At 35.2% G+C, this 24,651-nt stretch overlaps 2 protein-coding genes across 12 annotated transcripts in view; both read left to right on the forward strand.

Annotated features, from left to right (window-relative positions):
- LOC127845158 (probable tubulin polyglutamylase TTLL9) overlaps positions 1-24,651 on the forward strand; it is a 55,600-nt gene that overhangs the window by 21,659 nt on the left and 9,290 nt on the right. For 9 of the 11 annotated variants that reach the window (XM_052375906.1, XM_052375905.1, XM_052375903.1 and 6 more), the window contains 7 exons: positions 1,878-1,940; positions 12,004-12,138; positions 12,793-12,924; positions 13,197-13,284; positions 14,187-14,308; positions 16,486-16,619; positions 17,826-17,939. In XM_052375906.1, the coding sequence (XP_052231866.1) occupies positions 1,878-1,940; positions 12,004-12,138; positions 12,793-12,924; positions 13,197-13,284; positions 14,187-14,308; positions 16,486-16,619; positions 17,826-17,939 (788 nt within the window). The remainder of the gene's footprint in view (positions 1-1,877; positions 1,941-12,003; positions 12,139-12,792; positions 12,925-13,196; positions 13,285-14,186; positions 14,309-16,485; positions 16,620-17,825; positions 17,940-24,651) is intronic. The other 2 variants (XM_052375909.1, XM_052375914.1) reach the window with 1 other exon arrangement.
- Positions 4,595-8,363, forward strand: LOC127845155 (uncharacterized). The gene is made up of 3 exons (XM_052375889.1): positions 4,595-5,231; positions 5,560-6,554; positions 6,888-8,363. The coding sequence occupies exons 1-3, from the start codon at positions 4,897-4,899 to the stop codon at positions 7,235-7,237; spliced, it is 1,680 nt and encodes a 559-aa protein (XP_052231849.1). The 5' UTR covers positions 4,595-4,896; the 3' UTR covers positions 7,238-8,363.

Consider the following 24,651-nt stretch of genomic DNA (forward strand, 5'->3'; position numbering starts at 1 on the left):
TCTGCTCAGCTTTTGACATGGTCTGAAAAAAAATGACTTTGACTCTTGTAACATGCTCTGACAATAATTTTGCAATTGAAATTAAAAATTTTCTTTACTTCATTTGTATAATGGTTCATGTATTAAAGATACATTTATCTTGTGGCAGAGCAATTAAATAATATTTCTTTCTCATTATAGCGGTATGTTCAATTTTTGAATGATAGTAAATTGTGTATCTTACGATGCACATGTTTTCTAACTACATGTCCATTATTTCTCATCCCTAAAGATTCCTGTTTCATTCAATTTTCTTTATCACAATTATTTTTACTATCCTAATCTTACCTTGTACAGAATACTCATTTTCATTCGCTAAGGTCTTTAGCTTTTCATGTTAGTTTAGAAACGTCAAATGGCATCACGGAAGTAAACAAGGCAATGTTGTAAACTACAGAATAGGAAACATTTCTCCTTTAATTATGTTGATGCTTGCAAAAGAATGATACTCAGTAGGGTAAATTTGTTACACGGTTTCTTTCTCACCCCGCACAGTGTGATATGGGGCAGTAAATTTATATTGACCTTGCAGCAAACTGTTAGACTGTCATTCAGAAGCTTTGTAACTGTTTTGGCCCTGCTTTGTGAAAAGGGGGTTAAATGCTTGTGCAAAAAGTGTTTTCCCAGATTTGCCTGTGCAGGGACGACACTTTTTATGATATTTTTATTATTATGCCCCGTGTAGGGTGGCATATAGCAGTTGAACTGTCCGTTAGTGTGTCTGTCCATCCGTCCGTCCGAAAACTTTAACATTGCCCATAACTTCTGCAATATTGAAGATAGCAACTTGATATTTGGCATGCATGTGTATCTCATGGAGCTGCAAATTTTGAGTGGTGAAAGGTCATGGTTAAGGTCATCCTTCAAGGTCAAAGGTCAAATATATTGCTTCAAAGCGGCGCAGTAGGGGGAATTGTGTTTCTGACAAACACATCTCTTGTTAGATGAGATTTTTTTTTTTTTCAAAAATTAGAGAATCTTTTTTTGACAACAACGGAAAAACAAAATGGTAAAAAATCGCGACATTTGATGTTAATTAATGAACAAAGGGAGAAAATAATAGGATAAATAGAATATTATGTGAGTTTTTGATAAAGATCAAGTTTATCATGCTCAGCAAGCCTCACGCTACCATGGTTCTAAGCCTTGCATGATAAACTTGATATTTTTCCAAAATTCACATAATATTCTATTTATCTCATCCTGTCAAGCTGACACCTGTTTGTTTAATGAATAATGTTTTAAAATAATAATCCATCAGCACGATTTTGTTTTAATAAGATATGTAATATGTATGGTGCATTCATAAATTGCCTTGCATTATGCGTGTGCTATGGAAACTTGTATACAATAATAAAAATTTCAATGTTCTGTGCGCTACAAAGTTTCTATATTGAATTGAAAACAATTTGTTTTCTCGCAGAAAGCATGACATTGAAGTTTTCAGGATTTTTTGGGGCACTTTCTTGAAAACAAAAGATTTACATGACAGACATAATCAAACAAATTATAAGAAAATGTTTTTTGTATGTAATTAGAAGAGATATGCATTTTTAATGTCCATATTTTTATATTAAATAAAAAACAAAAATATATAATGTCAAGTCATTTATTTTAAAGCATGGTTGTGTTAAAATTGTATTGCTGTACAACCTTAGTGGTGCAGGGAACATTGAAATGTTTGGTGTAAGTTTTCAAGGGCATTTTAACCAAACTATATGGCCAAAGTTTTATATTTGACTTTTTTTAAATAAAAACTACTAATCAGTTACCCTGTATTCAAGCTATTGATGTTCTGATATGTCAGTTTTGATATATGACTTGGACAATTATTGTAGACACCAGATTATGAAAAACATGGATGGACAGATGACAATCAATGTAAAGGTGGCACTTTCCATGTAAGCTGATGTATATACAAATGTTATAAGTTACTTTGAAGCTGGGCAAGTTGGGTTATTGTTTGACAAATTGTTGTACTCTGAATCTCCACATCCAAAAAAGCTATCTAGTCTTAAGTACAAACAACGCTGACCTTTTTTATGCATCAATGGTAGTTTTCTTCGAATAATATTTGATATGGTGTGTGATTTTAAAAGGATTTTCAATGGTTAATCTGTGTGTTATCAGCTGCTATTAGTGGGTATTTAGCTCACCCGAGCACAAAGTATAATTTTGAGCAATTGTGGTCACCTGATATCTGTTTTCATGTGTTGTGTGTCATCAACTTTTATCTCATTATGCCACATTTTTCACCCAATTATTACGAAACTTGGTTAATCTTGACAATATCAAGGCAGAGTTTGAATCTCATCTTGTGCATTCAAAAAGAATGTCAGCTTTTTATGCCATAGGTAGGGTGGCATATAGCAGTCACACTGTCTGTATTTGCGGCATTCTGTTTTCTTGAGGGTTTTTACGAAATGCTTTTAGATATTGAATTAATTTTTGGTATGCGAGTCTGCGTGACCTACAGATCAAGTGTGAAATTTATTCCATTCTGTTAATTTTGTGATGAAGATATGTCCCTTTGACTGATCTAAAAAAAATTAAGGGAAGAAGTTAGCTTTAAAGCGAGATAATTTTTATTTTTCATTTGGCAGGTACAATGTCTATTTTTGACAAAAGAAGCAATATTTTTGAAAGGGATATAATCCAAGGGAGAAGCTTCTATTAATAGAAATTAAACGGCATAGATATTTGAGACAAAAAGCAGATATAGAAGTTCTCTCTATAATAACTGTTTTCAGAAGGTTAATTACGTGACCCTTTCAGATATTGAGCTGATATTTGGTATGTGAGTCAACCTACATAACCTTCAGATGAAGTGTGACATTTGTGGTGGTTCATTGATTTTTTGCGAAGTTATGGGCCTTGGACTAAAAAATTATTTCTATTATAACTGTTTTCGGGATGTTTTTAATGCAACCCTTTCAGATATTGAGCTGATTTTTGGTATGTTAGTCTACCTACATGACCATGGGTGAAGTGTGAAATTCATTCCAGTCATTTGTTTTTTTGCAAAGTTATGGGCCTTGGACTAAAAAAAATTCTTTATAATGACTGTTTTCCAGTTTTTTTTTTACACAACACTTTCATATATTGAGCTGAATTTTGAGTCTACCTTTCATGACCTACAGATGAAGTGTGAAATTCATTCAGGTCCATTGATTTTTGGCGAAGTAACAGGCTTCGGACTTACACATTTTCTCCAAAATAACCGTTTTCAGGAGTTTTTTTTACATAAAAATGTTTCAGATATTGAGCTGATTTTTGTATATGAATCTAACTACATGATCTAAAGATGACGTATGAAATTCTTCCCAGTCTATTGATTTTTGGCAAAGGTATGGGCCTTGTACTTACCAATTGTGTTGAAAGTAATGTTTTCCGGATGTTTTTTACACTACACTTTGAGATATTGAATTGATTTTTGTATGTGAGTCTACCTATATTACCTAGAGATAAAGTGCAACATTTTTTCCAGACCATTGATTTTTGGCGTAGTTATGTGTCTTGGACTTAGAAATTTTCCCAATAATAATGGTTTTCCGTTGATGTTTAATTAAATTTTTGTACTCAACGCTTTCAGATATTGAGCTGATTTTCAGTTTATGAGTCTACCTACATGACCTACAGATGATGTGTGACATTCGTTCTAGTCCATCTTTTTTTTTGCGAAGTTATAGGCATTGGACTGATAAATTTTCCTAAAATAACAATTTTTCCGGAGGTATTTTGAGAAACGCTTTCAGATATACAGCTGATTTCTACCTACATGACTTACAGATGAAATGTGAGTTTTGCTCCGGTCCATTGAGTTTTGGCGAAGTTATGACATTGAAATAAATTTAGCGCTGCGAATTCTCCATAATAATAAATTAAAGCATCTGGCAAGATCAGCCTAAAACACTGTTCGATAAACGTCTACTCAATGAGTGCTCAAGGGAGATAAACCTATACAGTTGTGTAAGTGTTTATGTGCAGCTTTTTTTGACATGTTGCTTAGTTGGGAAACATAAAAAATCATTGACTTATCGTGCTACCAACTTGGAATTTTCACTAGACAGACGCAAAAATCAATCAACTTGGTTGTCAATCCAGTGGGTTACATCCAAGACGGTTTAGTAAAAAAATATAACAAAAACAACAGGGGCACTTTAAATTATTCAATCATTTTTGCGTTTGTAATCCTTTTGTTATTTTATAAATTTGTCATAATGATAACTCAAATATGAAAAAAAAAATCAGTTAGGATCTCGGTCATAAGTGTTAAATCACTTCCTGATTTACAGTTTCGTCTATTTTTTTTTAATCTTTTCATTTTTACAGTCTGTGAACAAGTCACTTAAATTGATGATTTAACAAATCGATTAAACATTAATTTTTGAACTTAAAATTTCTATTAAATATAAGAGCAACCTGTTAAATAAAGCTACATATACATAAAGTTTAATTCATCATTTGTAACTGTGACAAGCTCTTGATAATGCACCCTTTGCCTTCACAATTGAAAATTAGCCCAGAGATAAATCATTATCTGGTAGACCTGCAAATTATGACACACAGATGACTTACATGTATCGACAATTCAAACTTTTGATAACTAATATCATAGCATAATTGTTTGGTTTTATGGCAAGATAAAAAAATGGGGTAGTGTGTTCAGCAATTGAGATAGCTAAAATTTGGTTTACTTGAGTCAAGACTGACTTTGGTAGAAGCGGTGGATTAGCATTTTGTTAACTTTGTATCCTTAAGCTGGGTGTCATTTTGTCAGGCAAAAGCTGTTATTGTACAGTTTTAATGTTGTGTAATAGTGCATTAATCTAGTTAGAACGTCTGTCAGCATCAAGAATGGCAGCTGCATCAGTGTCTTTGGACACATATTATTCTGATACATTAGCGGCATATCTTTGCGCAACTTGTAAGAATAAAAACTCTAAGACTGTGGCAAAAGCTTATTGTAAAAAGTGTGATGCTTGCTTTTGTGACCAATGCGTAAATCTACATAATCAGTTGTTTCAAAACCATGTCACTTATGGGCCTAAAGAAAAGGAGAAGTGGCCAGTTGCCATGGCTACACAGGAGTTTTTGGAGATCTGTGAAGTACATACGGAAGAGAAACTGAGACTATTCTGTGAGGACCACACCCAACTGTGCTGCAATACTTGCATTCTGCTGAGTCATCAGTATGTAGGATGAAGTATTTTGCATTCTATTGTGTAATTTGTTATGATCAACCTGGGTTAATTGTTTAATTTGCAAATACAATCAAAGTGCTTAAACCATAGAACAATTGGTGAGAACATTATTAGAAACTTTTTATGTTAAACAAATATTTATTAATTTAAATCAAATAAATGTTTGTAGCTTTAACTATAATTAAACCATCAAAGAAATCATGTAACATATAATCTCACTATTGATTGAAGATAATTTGTTATAAGCTGTGGTATATAAATGCTCTGCAAATGAAGAGAAATAATACATTGATCTATAACTTTTTCTGCATTTCAGACAGTGTCCAAAGGTTACCTTGATTGCTGACAATACCCTGTATGCAACAGACCATCAGCAGCTGTCAGCCAAGATTAACACCATTCTGGATCAACTAATGAAGCTGCAAACAAATTGGGAGAGCAACCTGAAGTCACTGCAAGTGTCATACGAAGAAAGGCTTAAAGAGGTGAACAATATGAGAGAGAAAATAAATTCCACCTTAGATAAGCTGGAGAAGGCCGCACTGAAGGAAATGGATGAAGTGAAGGCCAGCTGGAATGCGTCTCTCAAGTTTGATGTTGATGCATGCTCAAGCCTTCATACTAAGCTGACGCGTCTCAATAATGCATTACAGGAAACTGGCACAAAAAACGCAGAGCTTGCGTTCATTGCTTATCAGAAAAGCGCAGAGATGTTAAAACAAGTGGACAAATACATGAACAACAATTCAGTACAAACAGAAGTTTCTTTAAAGTTGCTTGTGTACAATGACATTGAAGTGTATTTATCCAACCTCACAGTTCTTGGTCATACCATACATGTTCAGAAAGAAGTGACTATGCAGGAAAGTCCAGACAAGGCAATCTCAGTTGCAGGAACTACTCCAGTTTGTGTGAAAATACCGATTGATCGTACCAACTGTGATATCAGGGGCATTTGTAGTCTTTTCAATGGTCAGATACTTGTTACAGACATGACTAACAAAGGATTGAAGCTGTTGGATCTGCGGCTCAAGGTGGTCAGTGTCTGTGCTATGTCTGACTCTCCATATGACATGTGTCTGGTCTCCCCTTGTCAGGTAGCAGTCGTTATTGACAAAGGTATACAGTTTGTCTCAGTGAACAGTGGAGAGCTGGTGAAAGGCAGGAGGCTACAGCTACAGCATGAATGTAGAGGAGTTGCCCATCACCAGGGGGACCTCTATGTGACCTCAGATACTGCTCTGTACAAGTACACTCTCACTGGCACACTGGTGAACAAGATGTATGAGGACACATCATCTCCTTTTTTGGGTAATTGTGATGAATATTACTATACTGATATTTAACAAAATAATTATCAAAATAGTATTACTCAAAATGTAATGTTACAACAATGTTCTGTATATATATATATATATATATATATATATATATATATATATATTATATATATTATTCCTTATATTTAATTTTTTATTCATTTAACTGTATGACCATGAATGCTAAATATGATTTTTTTTTTGTATTTGCATATGTATTGTTGTTTGAGGTTGGGATGGAACAGTCTTAGTATTAGATTTTTTTCCATAATGGTGAACATAAATCTATACAGTCTAAATATTATTTTTTGTAACATCAATGCAGTCTGGAGATGTGCAGTGAGTCCCAGTGGTGACAGGATCTATGTTACCAACCGTAGCCAACACAAGCTCCTCACCCTGGCCAGGGATGGGACTGTTATCTCCAACTTCACTGACAGAGAACTTCACTACCCAAGGGGAGTTCATGTGACACCTGCAGGACAAGTGCTTGTTTGTGGATCTGCATCCAGCACTGTCATTCAAGTGGACAGAGAGGGCAAGAAGAAGATTGGTACACTGGCTACACAGAAGGATGGACTTCAATCCCCTCAATCAGTTTTCTATGACTGGCAATCTGGCTGTGTCATTATTGGATGCCATAATGCGATTATCCTGATGTTTAATATAAAATGAAAAAGATTTATGGGAAAAAAACACTATTTTGGTTACCATTTGAATAAAAAATAAATGTTTAGCCTTCTGAAATTCATAGGGTTTAGAAAATGTAAAATGTTGTGCTTTGATTTTATGTTTTAATTTGTGGATTGAATTGAAAAATCTTCATTAAAAATAACAAGCTGAGATGATTTGGCATGCACTGCTAAACACTTCATTGTATATAACATTGTGACTTTAATTGATTATTTAAATAAACAATTACCAAATTGTGTTAATTTTCATAGAAGCATTCTTCTTATAATTTTCTTAAAGTACCTTCCTCACTATGTAAACGTTCATTAAGAATGCTATGCTGTTTACCACTTTGTTGCAACAAGAGAACAACATTGTGTGACGTTACATTGTTTTTATTTGTTATGCTGCCCTCATGAATATTTGTATTGTCCCCTACCGGTGAAACCGGAGGGGACTTATGGTTTGCGCTCTGTGTGTACGTGAGTCTGTGAGTCTGTCACACTTTTCTGGATCCTGCGATAACTTTAAAAGTTCTTCACCTAAAAATTCATGAAACTTGAAACATTGACAGATGGCAATATGGAGATTATGCACGTCGTTTTATTTTGATCCTATGTCAAGAATTCTGGTTGCTATGGAAACAAATAGACTAGACATATTGCTGAAAATGGTGGATCCTGCGATAACTTTTAAAAGTTCTTCATATTTTTTCATGAAACTGGAAACATGGATGGATGGCAATATTGAGAATATGCACGTCATTTCATTTTGTTCCTACGTCAAGAATTCTGGTTTCTATGGCAACAAATAGACTAGAAATATTGCTGATAATGGTGGAGTTTCACCGGTAGGGGACCATATTGCCTGACAATAGTCTTGTTGTATTTGTACATATTGTCAGCATAATTGATGTTCATTATCAAAACAGTATTTTTCTGCTATCTTGTATTGTATAAAGTCAAATTTCTTATATAGCAGGTTGTATGTGAAGTTAAATTTCAGTTGTTTGTGATGTTGTGTTATGCTATATGTTGGGTCGTGGGTAATTTCCATAAAGTTGTTAAATCACAAATATTTTCAAAATACCTGTATATGACCATGAATCATTATAAACATAATTTTTAAACTTTGGTCTTAATATTTGTTGCTGGTTATATTCTGTAATTATATTAAACAATCTATTGTGTTGATAGTGTTAAACCACCATCTTGAAAATAGGTTCTTGTTGAACATGGATTTTGATTGGCTATTCCAAATTAAAGATTTGAATACTATAAATAGCCTTAAAACTGACATTGCAGGGAAGGTTAATTTTTTTGTGAAAAAATGGCAACAGACGATGTAGAAAGGAAAATACTAATAAATAAACTATTTTGTGTTACTAAGAAACACTATATGAACAATACATACAAAAAGAAATATTTGATAAGAACGCACTGAGAACCTACCATATAATATATCCATGTTCAATCTGAAAGATACAGATTAAAAAACGAAGAGCAGTGGGTCATCATAGTATATGCCAGTTATATGTATTTGCCTTAATGTAAAATATACATGTGCATAATTAGCTCAGCTGTTTTCGGAGAAAACCAGAGTTTTTGTCATAGCCAGCTCGACGTCCGCCGTCTTCCGTCCTGTACACGTTGTGCTAAAACCTTAACATGGGCTCTAAAATCAAAGTGCTTCCACCTACAACTTTGAAACTTCATATGTAGAGTTCTACACACCACACCCATTTTTGGGTCACTAGGTCAAAGGTCAAGGTCACTGTGACCTCTAATTTAAAACCTTAATTTAGGCTCTAAAATCGAAGTGCTTCCACCTGCAACTTTGAAACTTCATATGTAGATGCATCTTGATGAGTTCTACACGCCATACCCATTTTTAGCTCGGCTGTTTTCGAAGAAAACCCTAGGTATTTTCATCGCCAGCTTGTTATCTGCTGTCCGGCGTCTTCCGTCCTGTACACGTCGTGCTAAAACATTAACATTGGCTCTAACATCAAAGTGCTTGCACCTACAACTTTGAAACTTCATATGTAGCTGCACCTTTATGAGTTGTACACGCCACACCCATTTTTGGGTCACTTGGTCAAAGGTCAAGGTCACAGTGACCTCTAATATAAAACTTTAACATAGGCTCTAAAATCAAAGTGCTTCTACCTGCAACTCTAAAACTTCATATGTAGATGCAATTTGATGAGTTCTACAAGCCACACCCATTTTTGGGTCACTAGGTCAAAGGTCAAGGTCACTGTGACCTGAAACCAGAGGTATTGTCATAGCCAGCTTGTCGTCCGGCATCTGCCGTCTGCATCATGCTAAAACCTTAATATTGGCTCTAAAATCAAAATGCTTCCACCTACAACTTTGAAACTTCATATGTAGCTGCACCTTGATGAGTTCTACATGCCACACCCATTTTTGGGTCACTAGGGTCAAAGGTCACTGTGATCTCTAATATCAATCTTTAACATAGGCTCAAAAATTAAAGTGCTTCAACCTACAACTTTGAAACTTCATATGTAGATGCACCTTGATGAGTTCTTCATGCCACACCCATTTTTGGGTCACTAGGTCAAATGTCAAGGTCACTGTGACTGTATTCTATCTACAGATGCATAGTCTCTCAGATGAGTTCTTCTCGACACTTGCCTTTCTTCCTTTTCTTTTGACAAGCTTTTATTTATTCAAAACTGCACCCACAGCCAAGTGTTGGCACCAACTATGCCGTGCTCTTGTTGGCTCACTAGGTCAAAGGTCAAGGTCACTGTGATCTCTAATATAAAACTTTAACATAGGCTCTAAAATCAAAGTGCTTCCACCTACAACTTTGAAACTTCATATGTAGGTGCACCTTGATGAGTTGTATAGTTGGACTAGCCACACCCATTTTTGGGTCATTCGGTCAAAGGCTAAGGTCACTGCTGCTGCTGCTGATGCTTAGACCAATCATAAAATTTTAGAAGTGCTAATCAATGAAGCCAATTTGCCATTAAGAGCATTTTTGAATTAAATACCTTAACTCATTGCTCTATAAACACATATGTATCTGGCAACTTCTAATAAAATAGTAACAAAAGATATTTTGTTATAGTGTTTATCTTTTCAAAGAGCATATTATGTTTTTGCAATTCATTATTGTCTCTTGTTGATTCTTTGTAATTGGATCAGACATACATTTTAAAAAGGAGTAATGGGATAAGTCATTGTACTCATTAAGGGAACTTTCAAGAACCAATACTAGAATAGTTCATGCCTTATCTCATGTATTTCTATACACTCAGTTTAATACATACATCTGCATTTGATGACTTTAGAAAATGTAACGACAAAAGAAGGCATTCCTACAGACAAGGGATTTGAACTTTTAGTACAAAAAAATATGTTAAATTCAAAATGAGTGTGATTTTTGTGTCATTAGATGGTCTTTTGAAGTAGCATGAGAAGTACTTTTACCTTACTTAAAATGGTTTCTAATTGGCTAAATTTCTTGAGCTTAGGCAGTCTTTCTGAAAGTTGCCCACATTTGACAGGACATTCAGTCCGGTAAACTTTGACATTTAACCAGACCAAAAAAACATTTTACCAGACAGAAAAACATTTAACCAGACCAGGCATATTGGGCAAATTATAAAAGGCAAGACAATTGAACTAACAGATTCTGTTTGCGAAGAGTCCTAGAAAAGAGGTCAAAACATCGTGCCGCCTCCGTCTTCCCACTATGGCGTCCGAAAATAATGAATGTAGGGAACTAGATATGCTGATTTTCTTACTGGACCAATGAACACACAGTTAATTGTCTCACTATTAGCATAATGATCTCGCAAGACTATGAGAGTACACAACTGTATGAATATTCATAAGTTCGCTGCGCCATCTTAAGATCAATGTTTTTCCAATATTTTGTGTCGAAGGTAAAATGTTTTGTGAGAGAATATATAAACTGTTTTGAACGTGTAATCGGGGGAAATATTAACCTCTATCCCATATTTCATAGTATCGGCCCTCCTCATTGTATCGTGCCTTTTATGAAAACCCATCAAGAAGTGCTGGGGGGTTGATTTTTATGCCCCCGGATCGAATGATTGGGGTTATATTGTTTTTGGCCTGTCTGTCTGTCATTGTATGTGTGTGTCTGTGTGTCTGTCCAAAAACTTAACTTTGGTCATAACTTTTGCAATATTGAAGATAGCAACTTGATATTTGGCATGCACGTGTATCTCATGGAGCTGCACATTTTGAGTGGTGAAAGGTCAAGGTCATCCTTCAATGTCAAAGGTCAAATTGTGTTTCTGACAAACACAGCTCTTGTTTTTTATGATATTAAAGAAAGTCTCTTTTTAACAAAAATGCAGTTTAGGCGAAAAGTGTCTTCTGCTCACTGCACAGGCTTATCTGGGACGACACTTTATGCACATGCATTAATCCACACAGCATGGCTCATTTATATAATTCTAGAATGAGCACATGCTATTCTTCTGCCATTCTTACTGCAGTTTCTTCATAAAGATTCTTAAAGATTCCCACTCATAACTAATAAACTGTGTGTAAAGTGTTGTCCCACATTAGCCTGTGCAGTCCACAGAGGCTGATCTGGGATGACACTTTCCGCTAGGGACTGGTATTTTTGTTAAGAAAAAAACTCCCTGAAATTAAAAATTATATAAGATTGGGACTGCACAGGCAAATCTGGGACACTTAACGCACATGCATTAAGCCCCATTTTCCCAGAATGCAGCACATCCCTGTATGTCCTTCCAGAGCGAGTATCACATCTTTGTGGAGGAGTTCAAGAGGCTGCCGGGGATCATCTGGATCATGAAGCCCGCAGCCAAGTCACAGGGACGGGGTATCTTCCTCTTCCGGAAACTCAAGGACATCACCGACTGGAAAAAGGTGCATATTTAACCCATTTATGCCTAGTGGATTCTCCCATCCTTCTCAATTGGATCAATTTATTTCCAAAATTAGGGATGTCTATTATATTTAGAATATTTCCTACAGAAATTCCTTTAAGCAAACAGCGCAGACCCTGATGAGACGCCGCATCATGCAGCGTCTCATCTGGGTCTGTGCTGTTTGCCAAGGCCTTTTTTCTAGACGCTAGGTAAAAAAGGGTTAATAGGGACTGAGGGATGCAATGCCAAAAGAGGTGTATTTTTCCTCCAATTAAAATGTATAAGATTCCAAATCAGAGGTGGTAATATACTAACAATTTTAGAAGTTAAAATCCAAGTGATTAAAAGTAAGGCATCACTTGTTTGGTTATATATGCACACTCTAAAAATGATTTATTTTACCAGTTAAAATGTTTCCAATAGTGTGCTTGTTCTTGTGTATGTATACATGTAGTAAGAATATTTCTGCATATATTACTCATCAAAACAGCAGTTTTTTTTAAAGATTTTTATGCAATTACCTTTCTCCCGAAAAAACTAAACTGTTCTGACTTATTTACTGTACTCAGCAATTTTGAGAGTTATACTTTATCATTGTGATGGTTGCACAGTATTCAACCATTCTGACAGTTATCTGTTTGTGTGCCTACAGGGTGAATACCAGCCCCTGACTGACCCTAATAGAGAGGTACCCGAGACCTATGTGGTGCAGCGTTACATAGAAAACCCTTACCTGATTGGAGGACGAAAGTTTGACATTCGCGTCTATGTTTTAGTTGTTTCTGTAAGTACCTCTTTTTTACCATAATGTGGAATAAAAATCATCAGCTACCAACAAAGATGACCAAGAATCTGGTTGATTGAATTTGGTTTGTTAAAAAATTGCACAATTATTTATAATATAACGTGTTTTTTTAATAAAATTAGGAAGACTTTTGCTATCTTTATCTAATGTCTGTAAGATGATGTGTGTTCATGGATTTATAAATACACCATAATGAATATAATTGTGCAATAATTAAATTAATAACACCATAATGTGGGTTTCATTTTTAGTACAACCCACTGAAAGTATGGCTGTACAGAGGCGGCTTTGGAAGGTTTTCTAACTCCAGATTCTCTCTTGATTCCATAGAAGATACCTGTATCCTTACATTGTTGTTTTGTTCATTTTGTGTTATTGTTGCCTAGTAACATATGTTGTATTTTTACCCAGGTTTTCAACTAAGTTGAAAATCATGGTGATTAAACGTTGAATGGTTGGTGGCAGCGTTTGGCTATAGCATGGAAACAAAGCTTGGGATTGTATTCTGGGCCATTTCAGTCAAGGTAAATGTCACTGTTTCTTAAGTTTGTGTTTCCCAGTCTTCCTGAAACTATGGATATAGGAAGCTTTTATGGAGATTTATATTTGGATTGTACTTGGTGTTAGGCAGTTCAAGGTAAATTTTACTGAAAGGATAAAAAAAAGTTTCCACTTAATAACTTGTGTTTTTATTAGGTTATTGCGCTGACATTTTTATGTTCATTGCTGACATGAAGATCTGTCTTGGAAGCGCATTTGTTTTTGGTTGGGTCAAACTCAAGGTCGCTGTTACTAAAAATAGAACACTTGTTTCTTCTCAATGGCACTGATTTTAATGGAGGCGTTGCACTGATATTTTGTTTGTAGGCTTTGTATATGAAGACCTAGTATCAGTGGCACTGTAATTAAGAATAAAGGAAAGGATTATGCTCTATAACTTAAGTATGGGTTAATAAAGTTCGAAACAAATGTATGTATGTAGCTAAAAGAAAAAAAAGTGTTAAAATCAATAACTTCAGTTTGGATTGATTCATTACACTATAATTGTATGTTTAGGTAGTTTACATGCAGACTCAAACTTGGTAGAGGACACATTCATAACATGTCATGCCAAATATCACATCTCTGGGCTGTGTACTTTTTTAAAGGTTTTAAGTCATTTTACTAAATGAGTGACAGACTCTATGTAAATTATTAGAAAATAATGGTACATGAGTTGTTGTCCTTGACCTGCACACAAGACGTTCACCTGACCAATGTGGCGGTGCAGAAGACAGCCCCTGATTATGACCCTGATAAGGGCTGCAAGTGGGCTACCCAGCAGTTACGCCAGTACCTGGCAGCCAAGCATGGAACAGAGGTGGTAAGTGGAATAAATAAGCAGGTCTTATTCTTAAATATTTTCAAAACATGAACAGGGTTTGATATTAAGGCATGTCAGAACAAAATGACTAGTATAAGCTTATAAGTGTGGGCTGTTAAAGTCTAATGTGACTGGCTGGATTCATGTAGTGAAAAAAATCTTTAAATCAAGAATTAATTCACAGGGGTCTGCACAGAGTGCAACTTAATCCCTTCAAATAAGGTCACTTTGTTTTGTTCAAAGAGCCAGGAGAAATTCCTTTTACCCTATTTTTCAAGTCGGTCAATACGAAAACAAGACCAGTTAACATAATCTGTTTCTTCACAACAATCCATTGATCCAATGGAGTCATTTATCTGATTTTTGCACACCCTTGGTCTTTAAGCTAGCTAAAATGTAACAAAGATTTAACTCCCACCAAACAATAATAACAATAAAAATGAAAAACATAAATTAATAATTAAATGAAAAAAATAATTTAATGTAAATATTTTGTTTGTGTGGGGTCATTTGAAATTGATGTAAATACTGTATATTATGCACTTGCACGCATACCTGAATCCTATGAGAGATAGGAGTTGTCTTTTATGTTGTTTGCTTTTTTTTGACAGTTAATTAAATTAACAGTAATTAAATGATACCCTTATTTTATTTTGATCACAACTTGTAGCGAGTCATTTTCAGTTTATACAGTTACATGTTTAGTCTAGTTTATATTTTGTCAGGTCTGGTTTATTTAACTAGTGACTAGACCAGTGATCCAGTGGTCAAAAAAGGTAACTTCGAATTCTGCATGCAGATTTGCAGACATTTTTCGTTTTTTCTTTCTCACTGATCACAATGCTAAAAACTGTTTTGAAATTGGTAACTCACTTTGGAACCGGAATTGAAATTGGTAACCGATACTCACTTTGGAAACGGAATTGAAATTGGTAACCGATATCACTTTGGAACCGGCATTGAAATTGGTAACCAATACTCACTTTGGAACCGGAATTAAAATTGGTAACCGATACTCACTTTGGAACTTCTATTGAAATTGATTACTCATTTTAGGTATTGCATTTAATTTGGTTTCTCATTTTGAAATCAGAATTTAAATTGTTTACTCACCTTGGAATCTGCATTGAAATTGATTACATTCTTTGGAGTCTTAATTGAAATTGGTTATACACGTTTGAACCTGCATTTAAATTTGCGACTCATTTTCAAATCTGCAGTGTAATTGGGTGTTCTCATTGGAATCTCCATTGAAATAGATTTATTACTTTGGAATCTGAAACAAAATTGGATATGCACCCGGGAATCAGAATTTAAATTGGTCATTCACTTAGAATGCTTTGAAATGTGGTGTAAATATAATTTGTGGACCAGACATTTGAAGTTTTCAGTGAAAGTTATGTCAAAAGAGCTTATGCGAACTAAGAATGCATTAAATAATTGCTTTCTCAGTCACTTAAATTGATTTTCCAATTTGGTTACTAGGCATTAATAAGGAGTTAATGCATATTCAACAAATGCAGTACCATTGTAATGAAAATGGCATTAAGAGGTTTAAAATGCTCGTTACACATTGGGGAGTTTTGTGTGACAGAAATGTGACTCTCCGTTCTTCATTTGGGTCTCAATTTATTAGTAGATTACTGAGGAACTAGAAATGCGTGAAAAAACATATCTAAGTGGAAAGGGTTCATAGGCGTCATTTTTCTTAACATTCACACCCACAAAAATAACACACACACATTTTTTTTCAATGACAACTCTTTAAGGTATATCAGCTGTAAAGTTAACTTTTCAAGGGCCACAGTTACTAAGGGTTGGAAATGAAGCCTTCAAAACTTGAATCTATTTAGAAAGGTATTTAATTAAATGTAACTTTCTAATGGACTACAAATGCGTCAAAATACATATCTAAGTGGCTAAGGGTTAAATACGTATCTAAGTGGTAATGGGTTAACTCTTCCAGTGCTGGAACCGGATTTTGAAGACCTTTGCAAACAGTTTGGATCCAGATGAGACGCCATCTCATCAGGATCCAAACTGTTTGCTATTCTGATAGTATTCTTTGAAAAAAAAATCAAAGAAAATGCTAATTTAAGAAATTCAACAGACAACATTTTAGCAGACGACAAATTTCCCAGCATGCAAAGGGTTAATGAGTATGATTCTTGTTGTAGGTGCGGAAGGTCTTTCAGGGCATCGACAACATCATCATCAAGAGCCTGCACAGTGTCCAGAAGATCATCATCAATGACAAGCACTGCTTTGAGATGTATGGCTACGACATACTGCTGGATGCAAACTTGAAACCGTAGGTGTCTTAAAGAAACGAGTCTCACGAGTGGAAAACTTGGCTTAATGCATATGCGTAATGTGTGGTCCCAGATTATCCTATGCATTCCACACAGGCTAATCAGGGACGACACTTTCTGCTGTTATAGAATGTTTGGTTTTAATTAAGTCTCTTTTAAACGAAAATCCCCTTTACGCACATGCATTTGTGAGTGTCATACAACATCGCCTAGCTACAATTTCTCCGACGTGTAGTTACAGTTCTCTCTCTGTGACGTTAGTATTGATGGGCTCAGATGAGCCTGACCCTTTTACACACAAAGTGAAAATGGCTTTTGCAACCAGCATTAAACCTGAACAGCCTGCGAGTAATTCGCAGTCTGTTCAGGTTTTATGCTGTTTGCTGCTCCCCAGTAGCTAAGGCTTGGAAATGAAGCCTTTAAAACTTGAATATAGTAAGAAAAGTCTTTCAGTAAATTTTACTTTTTGAGGGACTACAATTGAGTAAAAATACGCATCTAAGTGGTAAAGGGTTAAGCTCAGTTGGTGGAGAGCTGGACCTTTTGATTTTGGCTTCAAGGGTTTGAGTTTCAGTCCAGCACTGTAATAAGTGTGGAGATTTGTCATGGTTTAATTTCTATTGTTTTTCTACCCTAACTTCTTATTGAGGTTTCTTCAAATGTCTGTATGTAACTATGTTCAAGTGGTTTACATTAACTTTTCCTTATTATGTTGCTATGCTGCTATGCAAGTGATTGAGATAAGCATTTTTGCTATTTTACATGATTCTATTATTACATGTTGCTGTGATTACATGTTGCTTATTCGCGCTCTGTGTGTCCGTCAGTCTGTGAGTCTGTCACACTTTTCTGGATCCTGTGATAACTTTAAAAGTTCTTAATATTTTTTCATGAAACTTGGAACATGGATAAATGGCAATATGGACATAATGCACGTCATTTCATTTTGTTCCTACCTCTAAAATTATGGTTGCTATGGCCACAAATAAAAAAATTATTCTGACAATGGTGGAATTTCTGACAATGGTGGAGCCGGTAGGGGACTTTTATTGCTTGGCAATAGTCTTGTGCAATTTGTCGTTATTCAAACATGTAAGTACGTGTGCTATGGTTATATGTTGCTATCATTTCAGGTGGGATTAACTTTATGTCACCATGTTGCTATTGGTACATGTTGCTATGGGTACACATTGCTATGGTTACAGGTGGCTGATAGAGATCAATGCATCGCCATCACTCACTGCTAGTGGGAAGGAGGACTATGACCTCAAATATGGCGTCCTAAATGATGTCCTCAATGTGCTTGACTTGGAGAACAGGTCAGCTGGATTAAAATGAGTTGCGTTCTGTGAAAACTGGGCATAATGCATGTGTGTAAAGTGTCGTCCCAGATTAGCCTGTGCAATTTGCACAGGCTAATCAGGGATGAAACGCTCTGCTTTAATGACATTTTTTGTTAAAATGAAGTCTCTTTTTTGCAAAAATCCACCAATTAGCAAAAATCCAATTTAGGCGGAAAGTGTCATCCATGATTAGCCTCTGCAGGCTGCACAGGCTAATCTGGGACGACACTTTCCGCACATGCATTTTGCCCAGTTTTCTCAGAACGTTACTCAAATAATTCTGATACTTAAGAGCTAATTATTGTAAACTTACTTCATGAACAACAACTTTTATACAACTTGTGTTGTTCCGTTTTGTTGTAATTTACATCACTCTTTTAAAACGCTGTTTGTTTGTTCATAAAAATCAATTAACAATCAATATTTCTTATACAAGATATGCTTGTAAAACATGTATGCCCCCGACTTTCAGCAATGTCGTCCATGTGACCTTTCTCTTATATCTCTTGATTTGAAAATAATACGGGCATCATCATTTATTAAGAATTACCAGCAAACTAATCTGTGATTCTAAGATTACTCTGGATATTGTGCGGAAACCAATTTCATTTAAAAATTCTCTGTAAACTTGACCTTTGAAATGATGAGAGCAATTTAAATAGGTGTGTTACTTTTTTTTCCAAGTCCGTGTAGACCAAGTTTCCTGATCAAAGGTCAAAAACCTTTTTTATGCCCCCCTTCGAAGAAGAGGGGGTATATTGCTTTGCACATGTCAGTCGGTCTGTCGGTCTGTCAGTCGGTTGGTCGGTTCGTCCACCAGGTGGTTTCCGGATGATAACTCAAGAACGCTTGGGGCTAGGATCATGAAACTTCATAGGTACATTGATCATGACTTGCAGATGACCCCTATTGATTTTGAGGTCACTAGGTCAAAGGTCAAGGTCACGGTGACCCAAAATAGTAAAATGGTTTCCGGATGATAACTCAAGAACGCATACGCCTCCGATCATGGAACTTCATGTGTAGATTGATTATGACTCGCAGTTGACCCCTATTGATTTTGAGGTCACTAGGTCAAAGGTCAAGGTCACGGTGACCCAAAATAGTAAAATGGTTTCCGGATGATAACTCAAGAACGCTTAGGCCTAGGATCATGAAACTTCATAGGTAGATTGATCATGACTCGCAGATGACCCCTATTGATTTTGAGGTCACAAGGTCAAAGGTCAAGGTCACGGTGACCCAAAATAGTGAAATGATTTTCGGATGATAACTCAAGAACGCTTTTGCCTAGGATCATGACACCTCATAGGTACATTGATCGTGACTCGCAGATGACCCCTATTGATTTTCAGGTCACTAGGTCAAAGGTCAAGGTCACAGTGACAAAAAACGTATTCACACAATGGCTGCCACTACAACAGACAGCCCATATGGGGGGCATGCATGTTTTACAAACAGCCCTTGTTTTAAGTTTTAATATTGTGTGGAAAAAAATCTCCTGTAACATGCCCTTGTTACTTTTGACCAGTTGACTGGAAAATCCATATTCATCAATATTTTCCCCACAAATAACCGGCATACCCATTGATATGAAGGTCAAAGCAAAGTCTAGATGTCAAAAAGAAACAAATTTTGTGTTAGAAGTTTCTGTGAACTTTTTATGGTGTTTTCAAAATCAAAAGGTGTCTTATTTTTCTTCCATGTAACCACAGTTCCCATTTTCATGATTGCAGTTCCAAGTGTTCTCAAAAAACAGTTTGGAAACACTTTATCGTTTACAAAATCCTGTGACCTTTACCTGCCTATGTGACATCAAAATCATATTTTCATAATTTTAGGTCAAATAATTCTCAATATATCTTGTGAAAACAAATTTACTTTGACATGCTGTTTCAACCTTTACCTTAGACCAGTTGACCTAAAAAAAGGCTTCTTTTTTCTCAAGTAAACATCATACATCGCAACATCATAGGTCAAGGTGTTCTTTAGATGACAATATGCCTTCTGTTCTTCCTGGGGGGCATAAAGAGGGCCTTTGAAATCCGTAAAATGACATGACAGACATATGAAATATCAATCAATGGCTTTAAATGGAAATGCAAACAACTATAGCATTATGCTAGTTGTTGTGAATAAATGGCTGACAGTTGGCTATCTTTACATTAACTACAATTCTATTGAAACTAAACAAAAGTCGTCATCTATAATAGTAGTGAGCTTAAACAAATGATTAATAAACATTTTTAATTGTTCAGTGGTGTGTAATCATGTAAAACTCAAGATCTGTTGAAGCCAGTAGTACACATTCAGGGGTCGGCCAAGAGGGCCAATTTCGCCGAAAGTAGGCTTACATCTTTCTTTTTTTAAGAGCTAAGAGAAAATCATTTCACCCTTATTTTCAAGTCACGCCATTAACAAACAATACATAGTGTAAAGCAACCTTCCATTTAAATTTCAGCAAACACAATTTATTTTCTCACACCGGTTTAAAAGCCAAATAATCTAATGCAGTAAAAGGTCTGATAGTTTTCACACAACCCCTCCTCAATGGAGCTAATTCATGAATGCTCTTTCTGACAGTATGTGCATGCTTCTGGTAATGTATTATTGATTAATGCCTTTTCAAATGGCCACTTTCTGATCGCTGATTACTGCCTTTAAACTCCCTAGAAATTTTTGGCAGCTAGGACCTTTGATGTCCGTGAACAGCATTGGCAGGTGTTTATAACAGCTTGAAGTTTTTGGAGGCATAGGTTTAATGCAGGCCATGGTTGTGATTTTCAAAGACTTAACTGGTTTTATTATTGTTTCCACTGGAAATATGATTGCAAGGTAATTATAGTGTTTTGTTTAGAAGAAAAAAAATGCTATCAAATATATGCAGTATCAAAGTATTATACCCCCGCCTTTCCAAAATAAACAAGAGCTGTCAGAAGACAATATAACGTAAGCCATCATGGGTAAATTGTTCATATTCAATAATGTCAAGGTAATTTAGTCATATTCTAACTAAAGAGGACCATAATTGAAACATATTGATCGCTTATGTTTTAAAGAAGTGGTACATTATAGACAATTCTGAGTTCAGGTATATTTTCCACAATCTATTGAACATTTGTAAAGACATAAAAACAAACAAATAAGATTATATTTCAAGTTTGATAGCAATAGCTTGGGTGGAATGGTTGAACGGTCTTTCAAAAATAAAATAATAAAAATAATTATTTGTTTTTTTTTTTACATGTTTCAAAAAAAATCTTTTGGTGTGGGGGGAGGGATGGAGAGGGGGAATAATGTGGGGGTGTGGTCATTTATAAGATGATATTTCAAAAATAAGAAAAAAAAATAAGGGAAAAAAAAAAATTATTTAAAAAAAAAAATTTTTTAGGGGGGGATTCTTGGGTGGGGCGTGGGGGATGGTTTGCGTGGAGTCCATTGTGGTATGTCAGGTAAGTGTTGTTTTGTCTAAGTAAGAATCAAATCTGATCCTAAATAAAGAATGGCAATTTAAGCAAAATTTATTTATTTGACCTTGAGATTCAAGGTTATTCAAAGGTCAATGTCAAATTCAACTTGCCATGTACAGTACCCTCATGATAGTAAGAAAGTATTTGAAGTTTGAAAGCAATAGCCAGGGCTATAGATAACTTTTGGGGTATATTGGGTAATTCACCCCCTGTTTTTGACAACAATTTGGGTTTTGTAAATTCAATAGTTTTAGCAAAAATGTTCACCCCCTACTTTTGAGCTTAATTGGGTTTTTCACCCCCGGTTGTTTAACTCAATTGGGTAATTTATGGAATGACATACAGTAGACTCTGCCAATACCCGACTCTCTGAATACCGGAACTCTCCCGATTCCGGACGGTCGGGCCAGTCCCGTATTTTCTCCTTCTATTTCTTTGTTAAAAAATGTTGAATAAACCGAACTCTCTGAAAACCAGAAACCGGACAGGTATCTCCGTAAATTTGGTCATTTTCAACGTAAAATACATTGAGTATACCGGACGGTCTAAATTCTCAAGATGCCCGAGGCGTGAAAATAACAATACCTAGTCAGCACAGCGAGTGCGGTGTCACACATTTTGCTCGCGCAATTATCGATAATCGGATTAAACATACAATAAAGGTGTCAAGTCGTTACCGCACTATGGGAGTCCGATTAAGTAATGTAAAACAAACTGTGAATGTCTATAATAGACTCGCGGTAACACCAAAAAGTGATTGATTATTTATTTATTTATATTTATTATTTATTAATTATTTATTATCGCCTATGATAAACAATTAAATTAAAAAATTAATGCATGCCGTTGCGACGATCACTTTCTTGTGATCTTCTCGGTTATTTTCAAAGATCCTATAGCCGTGTTTTTAATTAAAGGAGAAATGTGCTTTCAAGCAAAGAGTGATCTTGGACTTTTTCGTGAAATCGTAAACTTAAAAAATTAGTAGGTTTTGAGATTATGAATATCTTAAAAAATATCTTAAAAAATAATTATGACGCTGTTGTTTGCTTGTGTGTATGTTTAATAATAATAAATCGTGTATCTACAACAATCTTATTTGTGTCATCACTCGCCTAAATGACAAATGCCACGTACGTACATGTTTAAAGCACCACGCTCACTTTGGGATTAATCAAAACAAGTCGGTATGGAATATTTTTTGCTTTTAATTGATTAAAAACACATTTTTTAAGAATGCAATTAACATCATCAGTACCTGCGTACAGTTATCACATGGTACATGTAAATGTATATGGTTTGTTTTATTTTTATGTGATTCTGTACACAATGCATACCATGAATATTTCGGCAGTATGCAAACTCTTGGTAAAACGGAACTCTCTGAAAACCGGACGATCAGGCCGGTCCCGAGACCGTCCGGTTTACAGAGAGTCTACTGTATATAATATAATAAAAATCTAATAAGGTTTCTACATTATTTATACAAATGGAATTCAAAAAGGTACCTGTACATAACAACAAGCAATTCCTGAATTTCTGATCAAAGTTCATTCATTTTTGCGTTGAATAAGACCGAGTTCGTGAAAATCGCTGCACAATTGATGAAGTTATGGCTTTTCAAAGAGATGCACCCGGTTTTCGGGTCATTTTGAGTTGAATACCTTGAAAATGGAAGTAGAAATCGGACAGGTCTACGAATAATTACAATAATACCCCAAAGATTGATAACCACTGGAAAGACGGCCTTCTTTTCTTCATAGGACGGCATATAAACTATCCGATACATTTTTGTACCGAAAATAACCAGTCTAAAAAATACGCCCGGTGTTTGTAAGAATTGCGTTTCGTGACGCAAGGTTTTTTACGGGAATTACTTTTATTAAATTTGTATTTGCGTTTGTGTATGCTTTATTTTGAATTAAATTACGTTTTTGATTATTTTAATTCCGTAATAACGCAAATATGCCTTGATACTTTAGAAGTAAAGTGCATCTAAACACAAAATTTAACAAAATATTCAAAGTTACTAAGTCAAAAAGGGCCACAATTTGGTCAAAATGCCAACCAGAGTTATGCAACTTGTCCTGTACAGTCCCCTTATGATAGTAAGCCAGTGTTCCTAGTCTGAAAGCAATAGCTATGATACTTTAGGAGTAAAATGGACCAAAACACAAAACTTAACCAAATTTTCAATTTTCTAAGTATAAAAGGGGCCATAATTCTGTGAAAATGCCAGTCAGAGTTACATAACTTTGCCTGCACAGTCCCCTTATAATAGTTAGTAAGTGTAGCAACCATGAAAGCAATAGCTTTGATACTTCAGGAATAAAGTGGACCTTAACATAAAACTTAAACAAATTTTTAGTTTTCTAAGTATAAAATGGGGCATAACTCTAAAAATACTGCTGAAAGTTATGCACCTTGACCTACACGATTGTCTTGTTGCCATAAAGAAGTATTCCAAGTTTGAGTTAATTATCTTTGATAGGGTTAAAGTTATTTGACAATATAAAATACTTTAACCAACACTGACGCCGGGGCGAGTAGTATAGCTCTCATTTTTCTTCGAAAAGTCGAGTTTATTTTCCCCTACTGGTTTCACTGGAGGGGACTTATGGTTTGCGCTCTGTGTGTCTGTCTGTCTGTCTGTCTGTGAGTCTGTCTGTCACACTTTTCTGGATCCTGCGATAACTTTAAAAGTTCATCATATTTTTTCATGAAACTTGCAGCATTGATAGATAGCAATATGGACATTATGCTCATCATTTCATTTTGTTTCTACGTCAAAAATTGTGGTTGCTATGGCAACCAAAAAATAATAATCTGAAAATGGTGGAATTTCTGACAATGGTGGAGCCGGTAGGGGACCATATTGCTTGACAATAGCCTTGTTTAATTAACAATTAAGAGAATTGAATTAGTAGGATTCACAATTTACATTATGTTTTCAGTGATTTCATATGGTAAAATAATTGAACTAATTACAAGATATAAAAGATCAAACAAAAAAACATTTTTCATTTCTTCTTACTTCTCCTTGAATGCCAGTTAAGAGAGAAGTGTCTTCTCCGTAAAAATTGATGGTAGGCAAACCCCTGACGCCAAAATAAATTCTAAACAAATATTGAATTTGGTCTTAGTCAGGGTAACAGTGATAGTTGTACATGCAGTTTTTATTTATTGTCTTTTCGAATTGTTCAAGTTGTGTAGATGTA

This window comes from Dreissena polymorpha, chromosome 9 (assembly GCF_020536995.1).
Source record: "Dreissena polymorpha isolate Duluth1 chromosome 9, UMN_Dpol_1.0, whole genome shotgun sequence".
Classification (NCBI taxonomy): Eukaryota; Metazoa; Mollusca; class Bivalvia; order Myida; family Dreissenidae; genus Dreissena; species Dreissena polymorpha.